Genomic DNA, 18489 nt, shown 5'->3' with positions numbered 1-18489 from the left:
GGCGTGGAGTGGGGGTGAGCCCCCCCTGCCCCCCAGCCCGGCCCCCTCCCTCCCCCTGCCCACGGGCACGGGGCTTTACTCCAGCCGCCCCGGCCTGGGCCCAGCGCCAGCTCGTTAGCGAAGCCTTATTAGCACCGCGGCCCGCTCCCACGGGAACAGCCCTGCTCCCTCCACGCCGGGCCCGTGGGTGCTGCCCCACGGACCCCACGGCCGGGCTGCGCTGGAGGACGCCGCACCCCTTCCCCTGGCGCAGCGGCTTCTAGCGTGGAGCATTCCTCGCTGCCCCCCACCCCGCTCGGTGGGTGCCAGCTTGGGGGCTGAGGAGGGGCTGGGGGGCCCAGGTGGGCGGCGAGGCTCTGCCGTGGGGCTGGCACGGAGCTGGGGCGGCTTCCTGGGCACGGGCCAGCCCCACGGGGCAGCTGGCACAGCCGGGCACCCTCCTCGGGCTGCGTGGGGGTCCGATTGCCAAGGGAGCCGCCCTGGGAGCCGGAGGGGGGGCAAGCGCCGGGCGCACCCCCTGCCCCGGGGGAGAGCTGCCGGGTGCCCCGTCCTGCCCAGTCCCGTCCTGCCCAGTCCCATCCCCTGTCGTGGGCAGCCCCAGCCCTGGCACCCGCCAAGGAGCTCCCTCCTCCGGCAACACGGCACGTGGGGCCCCAGGGGCTGAGCCCCATGTCCAGTGGCGGGACAGCAGGTCCCCAAGGGCTGAGCCACCACCCGTGACACGGTGTTGCCACAGAAGGTGGCCCTGAGACACAGCATCCCCCCACACCACCACCAGCCCCGGGGCTGCACCCGCCTCTCTGCACCCAAAGGACCCCAGGCCTTAAGTCCATCACCCAGACTCCATCTCCCTCCCCATGTCTGTCCCGGGCACGCCATGGAGCACTGCCCGCCTGTCCCGGGCACACCATGGCTGGCGCCCGCCTTTCCTGGAGCACACCACAGCCCAACGCCCGCCTGTCCCGGGGCACACTGTGGCCCATCACCTGCCTGTCCCAGGGCACACTGTGGCCGGTGCCCACCCGTCCCAGACACCCCGTGTCTCCATGCCCGCCCGTCCCAGTCACACTGTATCCCCATGCACGTCCGTCCCGGGCACACTGTGGCCCATCACCCGCCCGTCCCGGTCACACCGTGTCCCCATGCCCGCCCGTCCCGGTCACACTGTGGCCCATCACCTGCCCGTCCCAGTCACACCGTGTCCCCATCACCCGCCCGTCCTGGTCACACCGTGGCCCATCACCTGCCTCTCCCGGTCACACCGTGGCCCCATGCCCGCCCATCCCGGTCACACTGTGGCCCATCACCTGCCCGTCTCAGTCACACCGTGTCCCCATGCCCGCCCGTCGCGGTCACACCGTGTCCCCATGCCTGCCCGTCCCGGTCACACCGTGGCCCATCACCTGCCCGTCCTGGTCACACCGTGGCCCATCACCTGCCTCTCCCGGTCACACCGTGTCCCCATGCCCGCCCGTCCCGGTCACACCGTGGCCCCCTCACGCCGGTGCCCGCAGCTGCCGCCTGGGGTCCCGTCCCGCCGGGCAGGGATGAGGCCCCGCCCCCTCTGCCCGCGGCGGCCCCGCCCCGCGTTGCCCCGCCCCCCCCGCGTTGCCCCGCCCCGCCGTTGGCCCCGCCCCGCGGCCGCGCGCAGGGGCGGGGCGGGCCGGGCCGGGCCGGGCAGGGCAGAGCCGCGGGCGCGCGCAGGCAGCCGCCGCCGCCGCCGCCATGGGCTGCACCGTGAGCGCCGAGGACAAGGCGGCCGCCGAGCGCTCCCGCATGATCGACAAGAACCTGCGGGAGGACGGCGAGAAGGCGGCGCGGGAGGTGAAGCTGCTGCTGCTGGGTGAGACCCCCGGGAACCCACCCCCCCACCCCCCCTCCCCCGCCCCGGGCCCCCTCGGGACGTCCCCCCGGGCTCCCCCCCCACCGGCCCTGCCGGAACCGGGCAGGCCCGCCACCCCCGCCCCGCGCTGCCCCGGGCGACCCTGGCTACCGGCCCGCGGGGGTGCCGGCCCCGCCCCGGGCATCCCCCAGGAGCGGGATGCTGGGCCCCGCCCAGGCTCCGGAGTCACCCCCCACCCCCGGGGGGTGTCGGCCCATCTCGGGCCCCGGGGGTCCCCCCAGGAGTGGGGTGCCTGCCCCGCCCCAGGCTTCCGGGTTCTCCCCCAGGACTGGGGTGCTGACCCCACAGCAGGCCTTGGGGTTGGGGATCCCCCTCCCCCCACCCCGAGTGGGATGCTAGCCCCACCCCAGGCTTCGGGTTCCCCCCGGAGTGGGGTGTCGACCCCATCCCCGGCCCCAGGGATCCCCCCCAGGAGTGGGCTGCTGGCCCCGCAGCAGGCCTTGGGGATCCCATCTGGAGTGGGGCGCCCGCCCCACCCCAGGCTTTGGGTATCCCCCCAGGGAATGGGGTGCCAGCCCCACTCCAGGCTTGGGGCATCCCCCTCAGAGTGGGCTGCTGGCCCTACAGCGAGCCTTGGGTGTCCCCCCGAGGCAGGGTGCCAGCCCCACCCCAGGCCGTGGGGTTCCCCCCGCAAGTGGGGTGCCAGTCCCACCCCACTGCAGTACCGTCCCCCCCAGCCCCATCGGTGTCCAGCCCGGGCACATCCCTCGGGGGTGCAAGTGGGAGCATCCCCACCCTCCCGGCTGGGCCCCCCAGCAAAGGCCCTGCAAGTCTGGGCACCCCATCCTGCCTGCCCAGGTCCCCCCCAGCCGTGCTGGGGGCCCCTCCACGGGCTCCCCTCGCCCCGGCCCCAGGCCGGCTGGGGTGCAGGTAACGGGGCCGATGGGCGCCCGCTGCCCCACGCCTCCCCCTGCCGCGGCACCGGGACAGGCCTGAGCCCCTCCATCTTGCCTTCGCCCTCCCCTCGCTGTGGAGGAGTGGGGGGCTTGGGCAGCCGGCTCTGCCCCACACGCTGCCCGCAGCGGGCAGGGCCCCGCGCAGCCCACGGGCGCTCTGCCCCACGGATACCCGATTTTCGTACCGATAACGGGCCGCTCGCGCTCTTCAAAGCGCCCCGGCGATGCTCCTGTGGGCGTTCACAGACCTGCCCTGTGCCTGCGGGCAAGGCAGCCGCTTATTTATTTTAAATTTTTTTTTTTTTTTTCATAACTCCCAGTTGGGGTTTTTATTCCCTTTCCGAAATTCCCAGGGAGAGCCTCGCTCCGGGTGTGACGTGGGAGAGCACGGGGCTCCCACGGCACTGTGGGGTGGCGGGACCTGGGACGGGCGGAGAAATCCCCGGCTGCTGCCTGGGGAGCGCCGGCAGAAAATGTCTTTCGGCTCGTCGCCGTTGGCAGAGGAAGCCGCCGGCAGCAGGAAGTCACGCCGAAATCCGGCAGGCCTTTATTTGCTCAACCCCTGCCTGCCTTGAGAAATACGTACTTATCGCCTTGAAACGCTCATTTAACAGTGCGCTTAGGGTTTTTGGTTTTATTTTATTTTTGCCTCGGCGTGAGCCGTGCCGGCAGCAAAACCCATCCTGGGGGAGCTGGGCGGGGGTCTCACCGGTTGTGCAAGCTCGCCGACCCGCTTGTTTCCGGGGAGGGGAGTGTGCTGGCGGAGCAAAACCCCACGGGGTTTGCAGGCTGTTGGGGAAACACGTGGTCCCCCCTTCACGGCGAGCTGCTCCTGCGCCGGGCCTTGCTGCCGGCTCGGCTCCTCTCGGACCGCTGCCTGGCGTGAGGTAGCAGTGCCAGGGGTGCAGCTGGCCGGGGGGGTTGGCACCTCCTTTCCGCTGGGCTCCGGGAGGCTCCAGGCACCGGCCGGGATGGGCAGCGTCGCCCTGGTGCCATCGGCTCTGGGTGCCCGGGTTGGGGGAGCCCGGCCGGCTGGTGCTGAGCGTCACCGAGGGGCGGTGGGGGCTCGCCGGCCGGCGAGGATCACAGCGTGGGGCCGGCTGGCCGGCACCCCTTTCCCCGTGTCCCGCTCTGTGCCGAAGTGGAGGCAGGAGGAGGAGGACGGCCACGCTCCCTTTTGCCGGGGCCAGTGTTTACGAGCAGCATTTCTGATCTCAGCTGGTTTCTAAAGCCAAAAATAGAGCAAAACAGCTCTTTTTTAATTTTTTTTTTTTTTAATGTTTATTTTTTCCCCTCGCAGCTGTTCAGGTGTAAGTAGTGCTGGAGCCTTGGGTCACTGCTGCCTATTTCTGAGCTGAGCCGCGGCCAGAAAATCCTCCCGAGCCGGCAGGGAGCGGCTGGGGAGGTGGGGCCAGCATTGCCCCCCCCCCCCCCCCGGGGGCTGCTGCTTGCGGCATCCCCCCCTCTGCAAGAACCCCTCGAGGTGGGGACGCGGTGCTGGGGGGATGCTCCCACATCCCCACTGCCCACCCTTCCTATGGCTTATTTTTTTTTCCCCATGGTCGGAGGAAAATTCGGGCGGAAAATTAGGGAGGAAGATGGTTTCACCCTTCGTGCCGAATCAGCCCGCGGCACAAAGAGGAGATGCCTCTTCCAAGCACCGTGTGGTTTTTGCCGGTGACTCGTGCCGTCCCGCAGCCGTGACTTGGAGCTGCTGGTGCAGCCGGGCAGGACGCGCTGTGAGTGGGGAGCAGCAGTCTCGGTGTGCGGCGGTGGCAGCAGGAGCGCAGGGCCGAGCTGGACACTGGCGCTGCGGAGGGCTTGGGGCTGACCGGCGAAGCCGCCTTGGCTCGGTGCCGTGCCCCGCGTGTGGCCGTGAGCCCGCGTCCGCCTTTCCTCTGCTGTGGCGGGAAAGCCACAGAGGGATGGACGCGTGCCGTCGGTGTGCCGGGGCAGGCAGGACCCCCCGGCGGCACCCGGCGTCGCAGGCGTGGGCACAGCACCGCTCCTGCCTGCAGCGCCTGGAGGTTTTCCTCTGCCGTTTGCCCGCTCTGGCAAATAGGTCGCGTGCCGGATGGTTTGAAGCTTTGGTCTCTGGTGGGGAGAAATCCCTAATGAAGCAATCTGCCCCCAGTGAAGCAATCATCCCCCGCTGCTGGAAAGCAGAAACCTCCCAAGGTTTTGGTGCTGGGAGAGGCCGGGAGCCGCCACCGGCACCTGAAAGCACCTGGAGCATCTGCCCCGTGCAGCGGCACTGCTGGCAGCTCCGGTGCCACCGCCGGCTCCTCGGCATCGCCAGGACTCAAACCGGTGGAGCTGCTGGCCATTTCTGGTCCTGCCCAGCCCACCTCCCTGCCCGTGGGAGCTGGGATGCTCCAGGGGGATGCAGGATCGGCGGCAGGCAAGCGGTCACCACGCTCAAAGCCCCTAATTCCTGATCTTCCTACGGAGGATTAGGAAAGCAAAAGGATTTCTCGGCCGCTCAGGAGGCGTTTGAGCTGCGACGGCGCCCGGGGCGGGGGAAGGCGCTGGTGGGTTGATCCCCAGCGGTTTTCGGTGCTGGAGGTGCAAACCCCGGGGCGAGGATGCTCTCCTCGCACCCCACCCGGGCTGGGTTGGTAAGTCAAACAGGCAGCTGCCTGTACACGATGCTGCCTGGGCAAGCCAGTAGCCGGGGCAAGGGCGGCCGAGGCAGAGCTCGGCAGCTTTATTTTTCCTTTTTTTTTTTTTTTTTTTTTTTTGGGCTTGCATAAAAATAGAGGAAGGGAGGGACCAGCTGCGACTTTCAGAAGCTGCGTCGCCCCGGCGCTGCCCTGGGCTCGCATGTGAGCCGCCTGTTTTGCTGCGCTTTGTCCTATCTGGGGTTTTGGTTTTGTCCTCCCTCCTGCCCCAACGTGCGGTGATGGGAGGGGATGGGGTCCTCCCTTTGGTGGGGACACTGGTGGGGCCCCGGTGGTGTTTCTGGCCACGGACCGGGAGGTGTGGCCAGCACTGAGCAGGGAAGAGCTCGGTGCTGTTAGATCTGGGAGAACCCCACATCCAACCCCCCGGAGCTGGTGGCCGGGCTTGGGATGGGACAAGGGGAAGGGGCCTGGCACCCAGGCCCTGGGACATGTCACCCCAGTGTCCCCGCTGGTGATGTCCCAAGTGCAGGCAGCTGCCCTCTGCTCTGAGATGAGCACTTAAGCTTTGCCCAGGAGAGGTGGCAGGCATATATGTATATATTTAATATATATTTTTACATGTATGCATTAGAAATAGATTTGATATACTTAAATATATATATATATATATATATAAAAAAAAAACTTTTTTGTGTATATATATATTGCTTTTTTGTATGGAGCAATATATAAATTGGTTTTTTATATATATATTAAAAAGCAAATATATATATTTATATTTATATATATATTTATATTTATATAAATTTATAAATATAAATATATATATATATATATATAGCTTTACCTATATATATAGCTTTAGAGAAGAAGGTCTCCCGTGGGCCGAGCCCGCCCAGGGCTGTGGGTGCCGGCGGGTGCCGGGGCTGGGATCGCCGTGTGCCCGAGTGCTGCTGCCGTAGCTGGAGCCAGCCTGGCCTCTCCGCAGCCGCCGGGTTTCCTGCTCTGCGCCGGGCCGGAGCGCAGGTTTCCGGGCCGGAGGCAGGCTGAATCACCAGAGCTGGGGGAGCTGAGTAATCCTGCATCGCTGCTGGCAGAAAACGCGGGGGGGGAGCAGGGTGCCGGCGGCATCCCGGCTGTGCCAGCGGGTGACCCCCGGCCCCGGCAGGGCGGGATGGAGGGGATGGTGGCACCCAGGCGCAGGGGCATGGCACTGCCGGGGACAACTCTCCGACGTGGGCTGCGCCGGAGCTGCTTCGGATGTTTGTGGGGGGGAATGCGGGGAGCATTGTGGTGTCCCTGTGCCCAGAGCAGCTGGGGGGGTGCGGTGGGTGATGGTCTTCAGGAACCCCCTTTTCTAGGGCTGAGCCCCAAAATTGATGCTGGTGACCTCAAATGTGTCCGGGAGGAAGGGACAGCTCGCTGCTGAGCTGTGCGGGGGCTCTTCCCCAGCCGCCCCGGTGCTGGCACAGCCGGTGTGAGGGCACGGAGGCAGCTGGTGCCCGCGGAGGGGAGCGGGACCACTCCGGCTTCGGCAGGGGCAGAAACAGAGCAGCAAAGTTCTGGGATTCCTGGAAAAAGCCCAGCACAAGGATAGTTTTGTCCAGCTTGCCCACACCGGCAGCCCTTGTTGCCACCGGGGGTGTGTTTGCTGTGCTCCCCCCAGGAAAGCGTCCCCAGCCCACCCCCTCCTCCCCCGTGTGCTCCAAACGTCCTTCCCATTGCCGATTTATTTCTGTTTTATTTATTTTTGTGGGGTTTTTGCTGGGCTGAGCCATGTCTCCCATCTGCCTTGGATGGGGGGTCTGCACCTCACTGGTGCCCCCCAATTTTTTGGGGTCCTGCCCAGGACGCAGCATCGCACTGGCTGCCCATGCATGGGAAGCGGCCAGCCCCGTGCTGGAATGGGACGGCCCCTGGGAAAAATGCCCTGTGTCGCTGTGGGGATTTAAAAAAAGGCAATTATTTTTACAGCAATTTTCCATCTATTTTGGGTAGGGAGGAAAATGTCAAGGGGAATCTCTTTTTATTATTATTTTTTGAGCCTTTAGGGTAACTCTGCTTTTAACACACACCTTTGAAAATCTCGTTTGATGGTGGGGACCCCACAGGTGCCGAGGGAGGTGGGCTCTGCAGTCCTCCCTCTGTCCAGCCATCTGTCTGTCCTGCGGGGAAGGGGACCGGCAGGTTTGTCAGGCAGTAAAAACCATCAGTAAATCCATGCTCGAATAGCAGCTGCTGCTTGCCGGGATGGGGTTCTGGGTGCTGGGCATGGGAATGGCTCCGGACCCGCTGGCGGATTGAATTCCAGCTTCTCCCCTGTAATAAGGAAAATTTTCCAGCTGTGCATTGCTTCCATCCACGCCTGGATATTTGAAGGCATAAAACAGGATGGTGCCATGCGGCAAGATGGAAAATCCCCTCTCAGCGATGTGGGGTGAGGTGGACCCCAAAACCTGTGACCAGCTCCTTAAATATTTGGCATTAAATACATGCTGGCCAGAAAGCATCTTAAATCGTGGGCTGCAAAATACATGTTGGCTACATAAATTTTTTGCTGGTGGATTAATGGGGCGTTTTGGAGCCGGGCCGCTGCTTGCTTATTTTAAATTTTTGAATATTATTTTTAACGAAAAAAGGGGGAAATCGCCCCGAGAGAGAGCTCTCCTCTTAGTTTTGACACACGCCGCTCTGGGAACGAGCGCTGCCCGGTCCCGGCAGGCAGGAAGGGCAGGCAGCGCAGGCAGGGAGCGGGCAGGGCTGGAGGAAGCCGGGCCGTGGGGTCAGCCCATGGCAGGGGCCCCTCTCCGTCCCCCCCCGATGCCTGGCCGGCGTGGGGGGTCCGAGGGACGCCAAGCCCCTCTGGCGCTGCCTGCCTCCTGCCCGCTTTGGGCAGGGGGGGTGGAAGCTGGCAGCTGGCGCCCTGCCCGGGGATTGTTTTGGGGCTGAATGGACGGCAGCCGGGGTTTTCCGGGGTTTGGAAACCCTTCCCCTCTGCCGTGCTCGCCCGGGGGGGGCTGGTAAGGGTCCCCCCACCCTCGGCTGGGTGGGAGTCACCGGTGCTGGGGCACCCATCGGGCCCCAGCAGATGCTGGGGGTGGCACGGCCAGCTTCCCCGGCAATCGCAGAATCACAGAATCGTACAGGTTGGAAAAGACCTTTAAGATCATCGAGTCCAGGCCCCTTCCCCTTACCTGGCCCCTTCGTTAGGCAAAGGTGGTGATTTGAAAGGGAAATTGGAGGGGGGGGACGGGACGGGACTAACTGCTGCCGCCCCAGCTTCCTTCTGGGCGCTGGCGGGGCAGCCGGGGGCTGTTATTAATTCGGGCCTGAATCTCTGCTCGCCGCGAGCGTGCGGGCTCTCGTGCTGGGCGAGCTCCCACGGTGAGCGGAGGTGCTAGCTTGAAACGGGAGGGCAATGGCACGGCCGCCTTCTGCAGGCGGCGGGGAAGGAGCCAGGGGCCGCGGGGCCGTTTGCGAGGGAAATGGCTGGCCTTGGCAGCGGCCGGAGAGTGCCGCCCTGCCGGGAGCGGGCAGGAGGTCCTGGGGGGATGTTCCCTCCCGGGCAGGGTCGGGCAGAGCAGGAGGCCGGGGAACGACTGCCTGGCACCTGGCCCCAGGGATGCTTATAAGCAGGGTCCTCTCTTGCTGTGTGCCTCAGTTTCCCTGTCCGGGCACCCGTCGGGGAAGGGCACGGCGAATGCAGCCAGCCCTGGCTGCCGAGCCCAGCGGCACGGGGCGGTGTTGCCAGAAATCAGAGATATTTAATGGAAAAAATGAAGGGATATGCTGAGTCCTTCCCCCACCCCGCTCCCAGCTCTGGGCAGGAGTTGCCAGCGCTGACCACGAAGAACGCCGGCCCGGCAGGGCTGGCCAGGCTGCGCCGGGTGCCGCGTCAGCATCCCGAGGGTGCCGGCGGAGGCTGGGTCGGCGGCGCCGGGGAGCCCCCGCCGCGCCGAATGCTCACCTCGGGGCTGACCAAAGCCGTCCCCCAGCACATATAGCGTGGAAACCATGGAGCGGGTTGGTCGTGGCAGTAAATATAGGGTCTGTATAGCCTCAATATGGCCCCAACCTGGGGGGGCTCCGTGCCCTGAGCAGCGCCCGCGGTGACGTGCGTAGGGGTGCGTGCCCATCACCCAGGCTGCGTTTATGCCGGTGGCACGGGCACGGGCAGAAGGCGTTTGCTCCCTGCCGCTGTGTCTCAGCTGGCATGACGGGCTCTGTTTTTCCCGGTTAATTTTAGCGTAATCTCCATCTTTTTTTTTTTTAATTTGGGGGTTTTTTTCCCTCCTCCGTAATCTCTCTTCCCCCTCTGCGGCCGTGCCAGCACAGCCCTGCCGCTGCCTGCCTGGGGCCTCCCGTAAGGGCAGCTCCATGGCTGAGGGCAGCGGCAGAGGGACCCCCAACAGGGGTGGGAGAGGACGCGGGGACGGGCTCGGCTCGGGGGGATCCCCTGGGATCGGCACCTGGAGGCAGGGACCGCGCTGGTCCCCGGCTGAAGGGGGCTCGTCCTGCTGGGAGTCCCGGGGCGAGGCGAGCCCTGCGCAGAGAGGGGACAAGGGGCGTGCGCCATCCCTCGCAGCTTCCCCTTTGAGCTTCCCCTTTCTTGCAGCCGGGGTGACTTCACTCCCCGCTCCCAGCCCGGGGAGGGAGGGCTGGGCCGGGGGCTGCGCGTTGCCTGCGTGGTGCCGATGTCCCCAAGGGGGACAGGGTGGCGGAGGAGGAGCCTTCGGCGCTCTGGCTGTCCCCTCTGAACCCGTGGCATCCCGCGTTTGGATGCTGAAAAATAAACCCTCCCCAAAAGCCGTTGGCTTTCCCGGCTGGCAGCTGTCTCTACGGCCTGGCTGGGGCGCGGGACCCGGCAGGCTGGAAAGTGCGGGCTATTTAAAAAGCAACCCGCGGGCGGCTGATCCGGCCGGGAGCCGCTCGAGCTGGCTGGCGGAGGCGGCAGCTTCTCCCCGAGTTCCCTGGGGTGCTCAGCTTCGGGTGCCCGGTCCCCACCCCCGTACCTGGCGGCACGAGCATCTCCGCGTCCTGGCCGCTGCCGGCTCCAGCCGCGGGCATGCGGTGAGGCTGGCGCTCCGTCGTCCCCTGGCACAAGAGGGATGCGGGACGTGGGATGCGGATGTGGCAGCTAAGCTCAGGCTCTGCCTGGAGCCGTGATGGCAGGTGATGGGCAGGGCTTAGCCGCCCATCGCAGGGGGTCCCCCAGCTCAGCCGAAGCCAGGGCTGCCAGTCATCTTGGCTGCAGCGTGCCGGGACCACGGGGCAAACGTTAGTGCGTTGATGCCGTTTTCCTGGCCCAGAGCAGGTGTCATTTCTCCCCTCGGGAGCTATTGCAAGGTCCCCCCCAGCGTCCCATTTTCCTCCCCCTTTCTTGGCCCTGACGTTCCCAGTGCCCATCCAAGCATCCGCTCTGGGCAATGCTGGGAACTCTTCTCCAATGGCTGAGGTGCCCGCTGCCCTCCCTCCCTGGGCTGGGGGGGTCTCAGTAGGGTGGGGTCCCCACCTTCGGGCAGCGCCTCACTGCTCATCCCCCCTTCTCGTTTCTCCACAGGTGCTGGCGAGTCTGGGAAGAGCACCATCGTCAAACAGATGAAGTGAGTGGTCCCTGCACCGTCGCCGCGGCCGACAGCACGCAGACCTCGGCCACGGGCTCCGAAACTGGTGGCAGCTGGGGAAGGCTCCCCATCGGTGTTGCCCCAGAGCGTGGGTGGGGAGCAGTACCCTGGGGTGCCCTGCAAAGGGCTGACCTTGCCTGTGTCTCTCCCCTGCCCCAGGATCATCCACGAGGATGGCTACTCAGAGGAGGAGTGCCGGCAGTACAAAGCTGTGGTCTACAGCAACACCATCCAGTCCATCATGGCCATCATCAAGGCGATGGGGAACCTGCAGATTGATTTTGGAGACTCCTCCAGAGCGGTGGGTGTCCTCCTGCTCCCGCCGCGCCTGGCAGGGGTGGGGGTTCTTGGGGGGCAAAAGCAGATGCGCCCAAAGCTGGACCAGGATTAAGGGTGGCCCTGCCCAAGCCCTGCTGCTTCCTGGCTGGCTGTGACCTCCTGTCCCTGGCGCTGAGGATGGGGGGGACCCAAAGCATAACCCATGGGTGGCCTGGCCCGGCACGGCCCCTGGTGGGTGCAGGGGCGGGGGTCCCACTGCTTCCCCTGGGCCTTGTCCCCATCCATGTGCTGGCCGGGTGAGCCACGGTGGGCTCCGGTCAGGTCCTTTGGGGCAGAGAGAGCTTCGATAACCCCAGGCTGATGCTCGAGCCCTGGTTTTTCCCTGCAGGATGACGCTCGGCAGCTGTTTGCGCTCTCCTGCACTGCTGAGGAGCAGGGCATCATGCCGGAGGACCTGGCCAATGTGATCCGGAGGCTGTGGGCTGACAACGGGGTCCAGGCTTGTTTTAACCGCTCCCGAGAGTACCAGCTGAACGACTCCGCTGCCTAGTGAGTACCCCTGCTCCTCTCCCCCCAGCTCGGCTGGATCCGAGCCCTGCGGGCCCCGTCGCTTTTATTAAGCAACAGAAAATCCCCCCGGGGGCTGCTGTTCCCCACCGCCAGGCTTGGGGGCTGATGCTGCCACTTCCCGCCCGGCGCTGGGGCTGAGCCGGAGCAGAACTCGGAAGGCGGATGTTTCGAAAGCTGTTTCCTCCTCTGGCGGGGTGCTGCGTCCCCCAGGAGGGGGGCACCGGGGCATCCCCCTCCTGCCGCTGCTCTGCGCCCACTGCCCTTCCCCGGGGGATGCTCTCCCCTGGCCTCTCTGAGACGGCTCCTGCCACGTGAGCACAGCCGGGGGTCCTGCCCATCCTCATGGCCCTTCATGGGCCAAGAGATTTAATAAATAAGTTAATCTGCGTAAAGTATGATTGCTGGAGAGGGTAGTGTGGCCGAGGCTCGTGGCTCTTCATGGGCCATAAGGGCAAGAAAAAGCCCCAAAGAAAGCACTGGGGACCCTTACGTCTGAACAGGATGAGCAGGCTGCACAAGAGGCCTTTCTTTTTCTTTTTAACTAAGTTTATATGGAACGGCTTGGCATTACACTAGCCTATTAGCCAGCAAACTAGTGTTTAGGTAGATAAATTGCCTGCATCTGGTTGGGTTTATCCCTGAAGAGATTTATTAAATAAGTTAATCTGCCTAAAGTATGATTGCTGGAGAGGGTGGTGTGGCCGAGGCTGCGTTCAGCTCGCACAGTGCCCTCCTGCCCTCTCTGCCCAGACCCCTCGTGGTAAAGCAGGGCTGGGGGGAGCTCGTGGCGTGCCAGGAAATCCCTGCCGAGGCTGGCCCCACCGGGGGTTGAGCACCCTTGGGACTCGCTGCCATCCTGGGGGCTGCTTGGTCCCTCTGCGTGCCAGCCCAGTCGTCCCCTCCTGCCTGGCACCGGTGGGTCCCTCTTCTGCACTGAGGTCACTGGGGAGAAGAGGTTGCAGGAAAGCTCCCAGCAAGCGCCGACCCCAGAGAAGCTCCTGCCCGTGCTTTCCTCCAGCGCCTGCGGCTTTCGCTTCCTCCTGCCCAGCACCCGCCTGCCCTCCCGGGCCCCTGTCCCACTCGGCCCCATCACTCCCCACCCAGTGCTGTGCTGTGCCCTGGGTGCTGGTTTGGAGGCACAGGAGACCTGGCCGGTGCCTGGCAGCTTGCCCGCACAGTTCCAGCAAATACACCTTAAAGCGTCTGCAAATCGAGTATCGCCGTAAGTGCATTTATGGAGTGTTTTGCACGTTACGGGGATTGGACAAGCATTAATTAGGAGCCCCCTCGAGCTGTTGCTCCAGCCCTTCTCCGGCCCCGCGGAGATGCTGGTGCGGTAGCCGATGGCCTGTCCATCCCCGCAGGGATGGTGCTGCACCCGCATTGCCGCCGGCACAGGGCACCCTGCGGATGAGGAGCCCCGTGCCATGCTGGGCACACGGCCTGCCCGTGCCCCAGCCCTCTGCCGCAGCCCCCAGCCCGGGGCGCCAGGAGCTCGGGGTGCCGGGGCGGGCGCTCGCCAGCACCCCGGGGCTGGGCGCGAGGTCCGAGTGCTGCCAGCGCCGCGCACGGCCCTGCCGCGGTGTTTCCTGTTTTTTTGTCAGCCGGAGACCACGTGTGCTTCCGGCTGTTTTCGAGCCGCTCTGCAGCGGCGGTGTGCCTGCCCCCTCCTCGCACCCGTGGCAGGGTCCCGGGGCACCCACGGCTCCGGCTTCCCGGGCGCTGGCGAGCGGCCGCGCTGCCATCAGAGCCGGGGATCCCTGTGGCCTCGCGAGCTGTAATCTGGCTTTCACCAGATTACGGGGCTGCAAAGGCCTTAATTAGGGCAAGCCTAATTTGCTTAAAGGAGCCCGTTTATAATAACCCAATTAAAGCGACGTGAGGTGGAGAAATCGAAACCTGCCTTGATCCCCCGGCATCCCTCGGCTGGTCCCAGCAGCTGCCTGGGGACCGAGCCACCACCGCTACCAGGAACCGGGGTCTGGCAGGGCTGGGCCGGCACTGCCGCCCGGGCGAGCTCGGGGTGGGCAGAAGCCTCCCGGCCACGCTGCTCCCCATCCCTCCGACCGCCTGCCTCCCGCTTCCTCCCAGGATGCCGGCCCTTTGTGTTTTTTGACTATAAATGGCACGGCGCCATCGATTGTTTCCGCCGGCGCTGCGGCCGGTTGCCATAGCAGTGAATACTTTCCTCTTGCCGTTTCCCCCGTGCAAACGGCCGGGGGAACGGGGGGAGCCCCCCCAGCCCTGGCTGCGTCCCCTGCCCGGCCCCCAGCGCCGGCACGCTGCGCCCCGAGCCCTCGTTCCCGTGGGTCCCCGTGCTGCCCCGGCAGCTGGCCGGGCGGCGGGGTGACCCCGGGGTGCGGACGGGGTCCGCTGCGCTGCCCCGCTCGGCGCTGCCCACCCCGGATGGACGATGCCGGGGTGTGGGCAGGGGACCCTGGGGCGGTGTGGGGATGCCCCGTGGGATTTGGGTGGGTTGTGCCCCACGGTCCGGCTTCCACACTGCCTTTCTGCTCCCTCCTCAGCTACCTGAACGACCTGGAGAGGATAGCCCGTGCCGACTACATCCCCACCCAGCAGGACGTGCTGCGCACCAGGGTGAAGACCACTGGCATCGTAGAGACCCACTTCACCTTCAAGGACCTGCATTTCAAGTATGTCCGACCTTTTCCCTTTTTCCTTTTCCAAGGCAAAAAAAAAACCAAAACCCTTCCTCCCCATGGCAGGCCGGGTCCTGCTCGCACGCTGCACACCCCAAGCCCCCCCAGCTTTGCTCATGGCGGGAGCCGCTGCCTCAGAGAGAGCGGAAACCGCCGAAATAGCTGGAGCAGCCTCAAAAACGCCTCGCAGGGCTCGGCCTGGGGGCGGATCCGGCCTCTGGCAAGGAGGGGAAGGGGAAAGGCATCTCCGGGTGCTGTGACGCCGTTTCCGCCGCTGGAAGGGCGCTGGGCGGGAGCCGGGGGTCTCGGGGTCGGGAACCGGCACCGCTGCCCGCTGGCAGCCTGGGGTTGCTTTCCACCGAAAACCCGCGGGAAATAGTCGGGGCTCCGGTTTCCGAGGCAAAAAGCTGGCATCACGCCCATCCCGGGGGATTTAGTCACTTGGCAACGGAGCTGCCGGCAGAAAGATCTGCTGGGGTCCTCCCCGAGCGCGGGGGGCTCACAGGGACCCCTGTGCCGCCCCGATGGGATGGCGGTGGCTGGTCGCGCATTGCCAGGGCCGTGCTTTGGACGTGGCAGCGAGGCAGAGAGGATGGTCCCGGGGGGGAGCACAGCAGCGAAGAAGCCTTCCCGCCGGCCAGGCGTCGGCAGTGGACGTGGCGCTGCTGCCGGGCTCTTCTCCGTGGAGGCAGGGCATCCTCTGCTGCCTGCGGCGTGAGCGGCACGCAGTGCACCGGGATCATCCCCTGAGCCCCCGTGCTGCCCGCGATCCCGCTGAGCTCCCCGCCGCCCAGCCGAGCACCGGCGGCTCCCCTTGGTCCGAGGTCTCCGGCAAAACCCTGCAGTCCCCGCTCCGGAGTGGGGCTCCGAGAGCAGCTCCTGGAGCCTGGCTCCAGGGAGCATCGCGTGGACGCAGTCTGGGAAAGGCAGCCTGGTCCTGCCCCGGCTCACGGTGGGGATTTGCTCTGGCTGGGAAATGAGCCCAGACACCACCCTGTCCCTGGGACCGGCAGCGGGCGCCGGGGCAGATCCGCAGCAATGGCGAAATCCCTGGGGCAGAGGCACCGTGCTCTGCCCGCCCCGGTGCTGCTCCTGCTCCGGGCAGCTGAGGAAACCGAGGCAGGGTGCGGGGCGAGGGCGGCGGGGCTGGGAGCTGCTGCCCACCGCACACACCTCCCTGCTGCAGGATGTTCGACGTGGGCGGCCAGCGCTCGGAGCGGAAGAAGTGGATCCACTGCTTCGAGGGGGTGACGGCCATCATTTTCTGCGTGGCCCTGAGCGCCTACGACCTGGTGCTGGCTGAAGACGAGGAGATGGTGAGTTGGGGGGGACGGAGCCAGCGCCGTGAGCCATCCCCTCCTTGGGGGGCTGGGGGAGCACCCCCTCCTCTGGTGGCCACCAGTGCCCTGGCCAGTGTGGCCCAAGCCTTGCAGGGCCTTCAGCATCCCCTGCCCGGGCAGGCAGGAGCGGTGGGGGGGCGGCAGGTTGGGCAGCAGTGGGGTGGGCGCTGCCTGGGGGTCCCTGCCCGGCTCAGGCTGCTGTCTCCCCTGCCAGAACCGGATGCACGAGAGCATGAAGCTGTTCGACAGCATCTGCAACAACAAGTGGTTCACGGACACATCCATCATCCTCTTCCTCAACAAGAAGGACCTCTTTGAGGAGAAGATCGTGCACAGCCCCCTGACCATTTGCTTCCCCGAGTACACAGGTACGGCCGGGTCCCGGGGTGCCGTCCCTGGTCCCCCTGGCAGGAGGAGCGGTCGGCGCCTTGCCTGGACACTGTAGCAGGAGATGCTGGGGATGGAGATGCTGGCTTTGCTGTGCCTGGGGAGCAGTGTGTGGGGGCAGCAAGTGGGGTGTGGTGGTTTGGGGTGCCCCAGGGGATGGGGGAAGATGGGGGGGGACAAAGGGCAGCAGCCCTGGGAGAGTTTAGCCGAGGCTCACTGTGCCTGGGGAGCATCAATTTGGCGTTGGGGTGGTGGCCTGGGGAGCCAAGCCGAGCCCAAACCCCTTCAGTGCCGGTGGCAGGGGGGTGCGGGTGTCCCCGGGCGACCGTGGGGCAGCCCAGTGTCTCCTCCTGCCCAGGGGCCAACGAGTACGACGAGGCAGCTGGCTACATCCAGAGCAAGTTCGAGGACCTGAACAAGCGGAAGGACACCAAGGAGATCTACACCCACTTCACCTGCGCCACCGACACCAAGAACGTGCAGTTCGTCTTTGACGCCGTCACCGACGTCATCATCAAAAACAACCTGAAGGACTGCGGGCTCTTCTGAGGGCCGGCACTGCCCAGGTGGGTGCTGGTCCCGGCGGTGGCCCCCCAAACGGGGTGGTCACGGAGCACCCTCCGGGGACAGGGCGGGCGCTGCTGGCCGTCCCCACCGGGGCACAGGCTGGCAGTGGGTGCCCGTGCCCCCCTCCCCAGCCCCCACCCACTCACCGACCGCTCTCTCCTAGGACCCCCGGCTGCGCCGGCGAAGGACGGACCGTGCCGCCCCCCACTCCTGCTTCTCTTCGGTTTCATCCCTCTGCCCCCACCCCATAAAGAGACTTTTTGGGTGCCAGCGTGGTGGCAGGGCCCGTGTCCCCCCCGCCGCCCCCGCTCGCCATCCTCCTCCTCCTTGCCGGCGTCACCCTTTCTGCCTTCCTGGGGAAAATGAGGTTTTAATCTTGGTTTTTAACCCTTAAACCGCTCCAGCCCCCCCCGTTCATTCGCTCCCGAGCCCTGGCGCTCTCACTGTTTACATTGCAAGTGTTGCTGGCACGGGGGGGACGCGGGGGTCCCCTTGGGGATGCCCGCCCGGCAGAAAACACAACCGACAACATTCCTTGTAGTAAACCAGAGAAAAAAAGAAAAAAACGAAAAAAAAAGGCAAAAAAAAAAAAAAAAAGCCCCAAAACTGCGCAAAAAAACCACACCACACCGGCTGGGTCGAGGTTGCTTTTTAAAGAAACCTTTTTACCAAACTATTTAAAAGCGTCGAGTGCTACATGGTGGCAGCGTCCTCCATGGCCAGCCTACCCCCCAACCGTGTGCCTTGGGGGGGTCCGTGCCCCACCCCGCCTCGCTGCCACCCGGAGGGACGGGCAGCCCCCAGCGGGCAGCGGCTGGGCAGGAGGGCGGGCAGGGGGTGCTGCCCGCTGCCTGTATCTCCCCCCCCCTTCTTTCTAAGCCTAGTTTTGTAGGGCTAGCTGTTGCATTGGATGAGGAGAGCCCGCTGTACAGAGGGCCCCCACTGTCCCCCCCCAGCCCGGGGGGGTCCCCTCAGCCGGTGCCCGTGGCCTCGCTTTTCCCACAGGATGTTTTACCGAATTGTTCACAAGGTTTGAAATAATAAAATGTAGAAAGGAAAAAAAAGAAAAAAAAAAAATATACACTGACACACACACATCCCCCCCCGCCCCGTGACCCGGGGGTGGGCATGGGTGCTTCACCTCTGCGGGAGGGCTGGGGGGGTCCCCGGGGCTGGCAGAGGGACACGGGGTGGGCTGGCATCGCCCTGGGGCTCGGCGGCATCTCCTGCATGTGGGGGGTGAGGGCAGCAGAGGGACCCCTGGGGAGGGAGCTGGGACGTTGCTGGGGGGCTGAGCCCCCCCGGGGGTGCTGGCTCAGCAGCTGGGGGTGCGGGGGGGGCATGACCACCCCCTGGCCCTGCATCAGGGGGATGGTGGCACCCAGGGGACCCTGGCACCCAGTGCCCTGTGGCCCCGAGGGAGATCTAGCACCCCTTGCACCCAGCAGCCCCCAGGGACCCCCAGCTCCAGGGGGCACCCATGGACACCCAGCACCCTGCAGCACCCGGGGGACCCCCAGCAGCCTCCCCAGCTCCAAAGGGACTCCCCAGGACCCCCTAGCGCCCAAGGGTTCCCCCCAACTCCAAGGGGTACCAGGGACCCCCAGCACCCCAAGGGACCCCCAGCACCAAGGGGCAC

General features: G+C 65.5%; 1 protein-coding gene across 1 annotated transcript; it reads left to right on the top strand.

The window, feature by feature from the left end:
- The first annotated feature begins 1665 nt into the window (after positions 1 to 1665).
- On the top strand, positions 1666 to 17213 carry GNAI2 (G protein subunit alpha i2). The gene is made up of 9 exons (XM_075513827.1): positions 1666 to 1843; positions 10984 to 11026; positions 11207 to 11348; positions 11715 to 11875; positions 14422 to 14550; positions 15743 to 15872; positions 16111 to 16264; positions 16642 to 16849; positions 17014 to 17213. The coding sequence occupies exons 1-8, from the start codon at positions 1726 to 1728 to the stop codon at positions 16830 to 16832; spliced, it is 1068 nt and encodes a 355-aa protein (XP_075369942.1). The 5' UTR covers positions 1666 to 1725; the 3' UTR covers positions 16833 to 16849; positions 17014 to 17213.
- Positions 17214 to 18489: the final 1276 nt, after the last annotated feature.

The sequence above is a fragment of the Mycteria americana genome, chromosome 11 (assembly GCF_035582795.1).
Source record: "Mycteria americana isolate JAX WOST 10 ecotype Jacksonville Zoo and Gardens chromosome 11, USCA_MyAme_1.0, whole genome shotgun sequence".
Taxonomy (NCBI): domain Eukaryota; kingdom Metazoa; phylum Chordata; class Aves; order Ciconiiformes; family Ciconiidae; genus Mycteria; species Mycteria americana.
This window is presented reverse-complemented; position numbering and strand designations above follow the sequence as displayed.

Excerpts from the sequence above, each read along its gene's own strand:
- GNAI2 (XM_075513827.1), top strand. The coding sequence starts at position 1,726 with ATGGGCTGCACCGTGAGCGCCGAGGACAAGGCGGCCGCCGAGCGCTCC. Across the intron at positions 11,876-14,421 it reads CTGAACGACTCCGCTGCCTA|CTACCTGAACGACCTGGAGA; the intron begins GTGAGTACCCCT and ends CTCCCTCCTCAG. Across the intron at positions 14,551-15,742 it reads TTCAAGGACCTGCATTTCAA|GATGTTCGACGTGGGCGGCC; the intron begins GTATGTCCGACC and ends TCCCTGCTGCAG.